Source organism: Columba livia, chromosome 3 (genome assembly GCF_036013475.1).
Source record: "Columba livia isolate bColLiv1 breed racing homer chromosome 3, bColLiv1.pat.W.v2, whole genome shotgun sequence".
Classification (NCBI taxonomy): Eukaryota; Metazoa; Chordata; class Aves; order Columbiformes; family Columbidae; genus Columba; species Columba livia.
Window position 1 is genome coordinate 35,903,129 of NC_088604.1, and position 8,160 is coordinate 35,911,288.

An 8,160-nucleotide genomic window follows, 5' to 3' on the forward strand; every position below is an offset into this window, starting at 1 on the left:
TGACCAGTGCTAGGGTGAGTATTTTTGGCACCAGCCGGGGAGGTTCCTCCACAGCGGAGTGCAGCCAGTCAAAGTTGGCTGGCACAAGGCAGGGCTTCTCAAAACGCCTTGTGCTCCAATCGGGAAGCAGCTGAGCGCTGCTCTTCTCAGAAAAGTGCTGCCCTTGTCCTTTTTTAATGAAAGCAAACTTGGTATTCATTTGGAGCAGGCCAGGGCTATTTCAGACACGGAAGACAGCAGACACAAATCAATAGAAAAAAATAACTTCTTTTTATTTACAAAAAAAATCCAAATATTGGATGCTGTAAACAAAATTCACAATCTGTTCCCTCTAGAGTCTGCTTTCCATCAGCTCTTTTTTCTGTCTGTGACAAAGCCTATAGTCAAAACGTTCCAAAAGAGCAATCCAAGGAGCAGTTTGCTGCAACAGGATGCCTTGCAGAAGGCAACAGTTGTAAGGAAATCTGAGGGAAAGCAAATCTGCACACTCCTACAGACTGCAGGAGCCTGCAGTGCTTTAGCCAAGCTGTCTTGAAATTTGCAGGTTTTTTTTTTTTACTATTTATTTTGTTAGCAAACCATTATTACAACAGCAAAACAGTACACTGATTTTCTTTCTTGCAAGGGAAACTCTCTGCATAAAGAAAACCATACAAAAGAATATATTCAAATAGGAGCTGAATATGCAATAACAATTTTTTTCTTTTCTGTGCAGTTTTATCTAACACACTTCATTTTCTCAATTTAAAAAAAAAAAAAAAAGCATTTTTTTAACTGGTAGCAGCTTCTGACATGATGCAAACCAAGCATTTAATCAGAGGTGTTTAGAAGATTTGTGTGAAGGCCTTTGTGCAAGATAAAAAATACTATAAGTGCAAGAAGAAAAACTAGAAAAATATCAAATTTTTGGTCTTCTAATTGCCCTCCTATTTTTAGAAGAAAAGTTCTTGCATTTGGGAGGACAGCTACATCTAAGGAAAAACAAAAATCCCATTTCAAAGCCCTCGGTTGTTTCACGATTGCTACATTTAACCAAGTTTAGCACCCTGTTGGTTAGCAGCAAACTCAGCTGCAGCACAAACAGCTTTACTGTAATCAGGTCAATGTTTTTAATCAGTTCAGCTCTTTAAAAGGGGCACTGTCTCTTGTAGTACAAGTTCTAACCTTACAACTGATTGGATGGGAAAATCGAAGTCTACAAAGCAAGAATGCGGTTGTTAACTTTAAAAGTACCAGTGTGCTGAAAAGGTGGGGAAAAAACAGTTAAAAAAAAAATCAGACTTTATGGAGGGGAAGGTGTGCAAACCACAGAAATAAACCAGCTTTGAAAAGGGGTTCTTATTTCACGCTTGGCCTGAACTCATGCCTTCTTCCCACCTCTAACACCAGGCACCTTTTAAGCTACCAGTCACAGATAAAACAAAGCTCCACCAGTTCCACCACTTGATCATTAACATATGCAAAACAGATCCGGAATACCTATATAATATATATAAAAACATATTATATATGTATCAAAATGCAAACGCTGAAAGGTGCAGTTTAGCTCAGAGCCCTGCTGCATGCACTATAAGGTAACTAGCTGCTGTCAATCATTAAAAAAAAAACTGAGCTGAGAGGAATTAAAACTTTCTTTCAAGCAACAGAAAAAAAAGGGGTCCTTCCAAGGAAAAATACATTGTGTCACGTACTATCAGCGTCCTGCGGTTGTGGCACAGCTATAGATTCTCAAACCCTTTTAAAAGAGCGGATGACTCATTTATTTGCTGCAAATAGTTGTGGCCAGAGAAGACATACCGCATTACCAGCTGATCCTATTTCCCCAGCCCTCCCCATAGCTTCCGCTACCAAACCCTCCCAGGAGCTGGAGGAAAAGAGAGATTTGGGACCAGGAGCGGCCGGGGGGCTGGGGGGGGACCCCGTGGGGACCGGGGTTGAAACGGGAGGCTGCGGCCACCCCCGGAGGATGGGATGGGATGGGATGGGATGGGATGGGATGGGATGGGATGGGATGGGATGGGATGGGATGGGATGGGATGGGATGGGATGGGATGGGATGGGAAGGTGAGGACGAGGTCTGTGAGCAATGAACCAGCTCTTAGGTTTCCTGAAGTGCTCACAGAGAAGGTGCTGCAGTAAACAAATTGGGTTCCTGTTAAATCACCTCCACCGTGAAAAGTACAAAGGGTGACAAAAAACAGATGGACCTTACTCAATCTGTAGGGAAACAGCCAGGACACGGGTCCTCTCCCTCGCCCCTGCCTCCTCCTCCATCGAGTGCCAGACCCTGCCTGCAATCAGACAGGGCATAGCCACTCATCCTTCAAAAGCTTAAGTTCCCCCCCCCCCCTTTTTTTTTCCTCCTCAGTAAGAAAAAGCAAAATATTAGAGTCAAGTGTCACTTAGTCATTAGGTTTTCAAAGCCCAACACAGAATTTAACACCTTCAGAGATGGCACTGAAGTGAAAACAACAGCGGAGGTTGATTTTTTTTTCCCCTGCTGGTCTTTTGGGAGAGGAAATGAAAGTGAATAGTTACTGTTCCAATGTAAAGTGATTCCATTTAAATAAAGTACAGTACTGAAATTGTAAATGCAGTGTGACAACCAGATCAAAGATGTTTAATATTTGCATAAAAATATATATAATATATATATATAAAATAGAATTTTAAGCAATCGTGCAACACTCTTAAAAAGGGTTCATTTCACATTTGCTAAATTCTAGTGGTCCTGGAATGCATAACGCATTCTATTAAAAATACTCCTTTAAATATTAACAATTAGTGTTCAAATCACCAACTAATACAATATTCTTTAGCTGTCAGGGGGTTTAAATAAATGTATCTTTGATCCATGTTCCACTGAATTACACATCATGGAGGTATGCAGTCACAACATTAGTGGGTTAAATGTCAAAACGGCATTACAGTACAAAATAGTTAAAAAAAATCAGCTAGTCATATGCTTCTCCATCTGTGGAATTATTATGGCTCACAAGCAACCCACTGAATTACTGTAATCCTTGTTCTTGCAACCAAAGACATTATCTGAATCCCACCTTAATCCTGACTGGTTCATTTACTCCAAATTTCTCAGGTGTGGGTTAAAAATTCACTGCAAGGTGCCCACTGTCCTATGACATCCTGTTGCAAACTGGAAAACACATAGTACTTTATTTAAACATTCCTTAATTGCTACATTTTCCTAGACCACATTAATATATATTGTGTGTGTACATATATAGATATACACCTATAACATGTACATATATACACACACAAACATATATACACACATACACACACGTACCTAGGATAACAGCACACTGACGTAACATTAACTCTATACAGGTATTTGCCAAGAAAAAAAATAGGGCATTTCCTCCACCACTTATTCACAAGCTTATGGGGTTTTTTTGTTTTAATCTTTGTGTCCCTGATAAAACAAAATGCATGGTTAAACCACAAAACTATATTTTTTCTCACTTCAAATTTTATGAAGGCATCAGGCACTTTTGATTACTGTTGGTGTGTACAAATATAGCAACATCTTTCTTTTCTTTTTTATATATCTATATATATACTCTACTGTATCTTCTTTGCTTGGATAACTTATTTGTGAAATCTTTGGTCCTTGAGTATATTCTGTTTGTCACAGCTGGTTTTCCTGCATTCTCACATTTTTAAAATGTGAGGCATGCACACAGCTGGAGATAATAGACTTTGTCATCATACGTGTTTCTTTTTTTATTACTGTACCAATCCACTACCATTCATTTGGAGCAAGCTGTTTCTGGTAAAGCGTTCTAGTCAAGCAAGCTATACATTCTACACAGTCAATCCATAGACGGCACTTGCTGCAAGCCCCAAATGCAGTAATTCCAATATACATTTTTATTCAGCTTATCTCTGCTTTATGCCTCTAACTTTCAAATCCTGAATATATATAGAATTGTTTTTTGTGAATTTTTTCTTTTTGTTGTTTTTTTTGTTTTGTTTTGTTTTGTTTCTTTCATATTGTCCCTTTTGCAGATCCCATTCTACAGTAAGAATAAAAATAAAAGAAAATAAGGCTTTCCCATCTTCTTTATGCCAAAGCTATGGGAGCAGATATTGCCAACCCATATTGTCATCAAGCATTCCTCCCTCGCTTACTTCAGGGGAAGCTGGTTGCTTTTAATGACAGGCCTCTTGTGCTCTGGGGTAGGATCCAATTATTCTGGGGTTCTTTCTTGATCATGCTCCCGCTATTTATTAGAAGAACCACAAGCTTTTCCCAAGCTTGAAAACCAGAGCAGATCATCATTGCACAAAACACCCCATTTCAGAGGGGCGCGTTGCCCCTTCCTACATCTCAGAAAACGTTCTCCCCACCAAGTCTACTAATTTCTGTCCTTAATTACAGGGCAGCCAAGTAGAGTATGTGTGCTGCTGGCAAGGGAAAACCGTCTGAACCTGGGCAATATAGTAATTGCTGAAGTTGGCATCTGCTACATATGGGGCTGGCTGGTAATAGCAGGTGACATTGGCCACATTGGGGATGATATTTTGCTCGGCTAGGACCCGGATGGCCAGCATGGTGATCAGATTCAGAGTCTGTCTCCTCTCATGTCCCATCAGGCACACTGTGCTCTCATTCACCACACCGTGAAGGGTCATGAGATAGTCATACTTGCGGTCCTCTAATCCCACAAAGTGGTTCTGCAAGTAGGACTCCAGCTTTCTCTGCTGTTCTCCAATGTCTGAGAAGTCAATGAAAAACCTCGAGCACATGTACCTCTGCAGGGACTTAATCTCGGATTCGGAGGCAGCCCTAAAGCCCCTTACCAAAAGGTTGCAGTACTTCAGAAGACCACCTCCTCTGATTTCTTCTGGGTTTCTGGTGGCGATTATCTTGTTGCAGAGGTGATCAAAGGCTTCCTGGAAATCCCCATAGACGCTCTCACCAATGATAGTTGGGTGAAAAGTTTCAGTCATCGGATTCTCTGAGCATTCATAAAAAAGCAGCAGGGAGTCCAGCTTGATTTGAAAGGAATCGACACTGAATTCAAACTGCCGCCTCAGAGAGTCCACAAATTTCAGTTCCACATTTTTGCCACTGTTGTTGGACAGGGAGATGAGACTCCATCGGTCTGAATCATTGCATACTTTTACCATTTTCTGCACATAAGCCTCCTATAATTGGAAAGACAAAATGAACAAATCAAGGCACAGATGCAAGAAATGTCCCCTTTGCTGCATTTGTTCACATTCCCCCCCCCCCCCTTATATGCCATCCTAGCATTTTATAAAAGATTTAATGGAGCCTGCAGATACAAACCAGAGAATAAACAATCTGTGTTTGGAGTTATGTCACTGCAAGGGGATAATGGGGAAGGACAATTTTCTGGGACTCTGTCATGCAAGGGAAGCATATGACAACACTGTTTCTTTCAGTCTCTTCTAAATACATCTACACACGAAATACATGGCACACACGCCAAATATCCATGCACCCGCACACAAAAGGTCACCGCTACAGTCACATAAGGAATCTTTCTTAGCAGTTTCCACTTCTCTCTCCCCTCTCCACAAAAGAAATAGCAAGTGTTCACTCTCCTCAGTCCTGCTCTTTTCAGTGCAGGTTCCACAAGTCTGCCCCACATTTCAAAAAATCACTCTAAAAAAATATTAAAGGCATTTGGAATTCAGCCTAATTAATTCGAGCAAACTGTCTCTGAGATGAGAGAATATGCCTCTCCGCTGGGGCATTTAGCACACAAGAAAGCGTGCCTTGCAGATGGTGTTTCCTTCTTGCAGATGTTAGAGCCATGTAAGTTCCCCCCAGACACCCCGTGAAACGGGTCCGGCAAATCAAGCTGCCGCAGAGCCGAACGGGGAGATTTGCAGCGCCTTGCACACACACGCCCCGGTAAGTCAGTGCTCCCAGCAAATCAAGCGAGAGGGGGAAGGAAAAGACTAATTAATCCCGAGGAGCCCCGGCCAGGAAGCTTTACCACACACTCCTGCTCGGTCTTAAGCGTGGGTTGGAAAAATCACTCACGGTCACTGTGGATCTCGGGGTGCGGGGCGGGAGCTGCGTTCCCAGAGCACCCCTCCACCCCCGGAGGGGAAAGTGCCCCGTCCCCCCCAGGCAGGCGCTTGTACCTGCCCACTCCTGGCGCCTGGGCACAGGGCAGGTTTACCTTGAGGGTGAGCGGCGTGATCTTCTCCTTGTTCACCCCCTCGGGCAAGAAATCCAAGAGGCAGTCCAAGACCACGTCCTTCACAGTCTGAAACTCGGCTTCCCCTTTGAGGTCGGCGCAGAATATGAGGTCCAAGTCCTTGTAGCCCAGGCCGCTATCCTGGTGCAGGACGTGGCTGGCGGCCGAGCCGTTGAGCCGCACGTCCCGCAGGCCGATGCCCTTCTCCTCCAGCCGGCTCCGCACCACCTTGACGATCTGGCGGGGCTGCATGGCGAGCGTGGGGAAGTTGCCGCGGCCGTGGATGGGGATGGTCTCACTGAGGATGCGGTCCAGCCGCTGCACTTGCTCCCAGCTCAGCACGTTACAGTGCGCGCTCTCGCAGCCGCCCGCGTAACTCCCGCTGGGGCTACCGCCGGCCTTCTCATCGTCTGCCATGGTGCGCGGCCGCCGCCTCCCCGGGCTGGATGGCACCGCTCGGGCTCCTCACTGCCCCCCCGGGGCCCCTCTCCCTCCGTGCCTAGCAAAAGAGGAGGAAAAGCGAGCGGTCAGCAGCGGCGCTCACCCAGCGCCGGAGCTCCGCTCCCCCTGCAGCCACCCCGCACCGCCGGACAGTGCCCACCGCCTCTGCCAGCGGGAAAGAGGAGAGGACACACCTATTGAGTATATTTAACAAAACAAGAAAAAAAAAAAAAAAAGGAGGGGGAAGAAAAATCCCCCCGGAGCCAGGCCAGGCAGTGCTGCAGGGCAGGGGAAGGCTCCCGACCTGCAGAGCCGCCGCTTGCGCCGCTCTCCGCGCCCCCACTGGGGCAGAGGCTGCCCCACGCCGCCCGCCGCCCCGCTCGCTGCTGCCGGGGGCTGCCGCCGTCTCCGGAGCTTTCGCAGTTCTGCCCGGGAAAGGTCCCCAGTAGTTTTTATACGGGGTTCCTCCGCTCTTCCGGGGCTCCGAGTCACGACGCCCGCGTCCCGCCCCCTCCATCTGCATGGCCGGCCTCGACGGTGCCCCCGGCACGCCCACGCCCTGCGCACCCACGGGCCGCCCCGCCGGCTCCCCGCCGCCGCAGCACGGCACGGCACGGTCCGCCCCTCCACACCGGTGAAGCGCCCTGCGCGGCACAGCGCGGCCGCCCCGCCCCACGCGCGGCCCCGCTGGAAAACCCGCGGAGCGCAGCCTTCCCCAGCACGGTTTTGGCCGCTGGCCAATGGGGGAGGCAACAAGTGTAATCCCCTACCCTGCACCCGCGGGAGGCGTGGACCCCCCCCCCGGCTCCTGCCGTGCCAAGATGCGCGCCCCCAGGCACCCAGCTCCGCGCTGCCATTCATTCCTATTTTTTTTTTTTTTCCCCTGCCTTTTTTACCACCGCCTCCCGACGTTCCCGGTCATCCCAGGCACAGCCAAACTTCATACCAGAGCGCCGGAATTTGGCAAAGGCCCCGCTCCGAGCAGATGCCGAGGATCCCGGACAGTGTGGTTTGAGCTGCTCAGCTCCTGACCAAGATTTTCAAAGCCGCCTGCGGCAGCGCAGCGGCAGCGCGTCCTGCCTGCCCTTCCCTCCCGCCTTCCCTCCCTCCTTGCTCGCCGGCGCGGGGGGGGGATAGAAATCCCGAAGGGCACGAACGAGTCAGTGCTTTCCAGGGGAGTACCCTGCCTATAAAGTACGACTTCGGTGGCTGCGCAGGGGAAAAATAACATGCATCATACATACATACTATATAAACATAAATTTTATTTTCAATTACATTTTAATTATTTTGATATTTTATTTAAAAACTATGTGCCTACTTGTTTTTCACCTGTTAAAGTGTCACACATATAAACTTAAAAGACAGGAAGCGCAGCCTCCCCGCCCATCCCCGTATCCAGCAGCACCCGCAGACTCCAGCCCCCGCGGCCCCGCTGAGTGTCCCGCGCAGCCCCGCAAGGCAGGCGTGCGGGTTGCGCGGGGAGAAGCGGGATGGGGAAAGGGGTGTTGGGGGG

The 8,160-nt window shown here is 47.6% G+C and overlaps 1 protein-coding gene across 4 annotated transcripts; it reads right to left on the reverse strand.

Moving 5' to 3' along the window:
• Positions 1-247: 247 nt before the first annotated feature.
• Positions 248-7,744, reverse strand: TENT5A (terminal nucleotidyltransferase 5A). Of its 4 annotated transcripts, none has more exons than XM_065056394.1 (3): positions 7,591-7,744; positions 6,186-6,702; positions 248-5,175 (listed from the first exon to the last, which is right to left on the reverse strand). In XM_065056394.1, the coding sequence occupies exons 2-3, from the start codon at positions 6,618-6,620 to the stop codon at positions 4,396-4,398; spliced, it is 1,215 nt and encodes a 404-aa protein (XP_064912466.1). In that variant the 5' UTR covers positions 6,621-6,702; positions 7,591-7,744; the 3' UTR covers positions 248-4,395. The 4 variants fall into 4 exon arrangements, with proteins under 4 accessions (XP_064912466.1, XP_064912468.1, XP_064912465.1 ...); XM_065056396.1 differs by lacking the exon at positions 7,591-7,744 and adding an exon at positions 7,212-7,236; XM_065056393.1 differs by lacking the exon at positions 7,591-7,744 and adding an exon at positions 6,949-7,157.
• Positions 7,745-8,160: the final 416 nt, after the last annotated feature.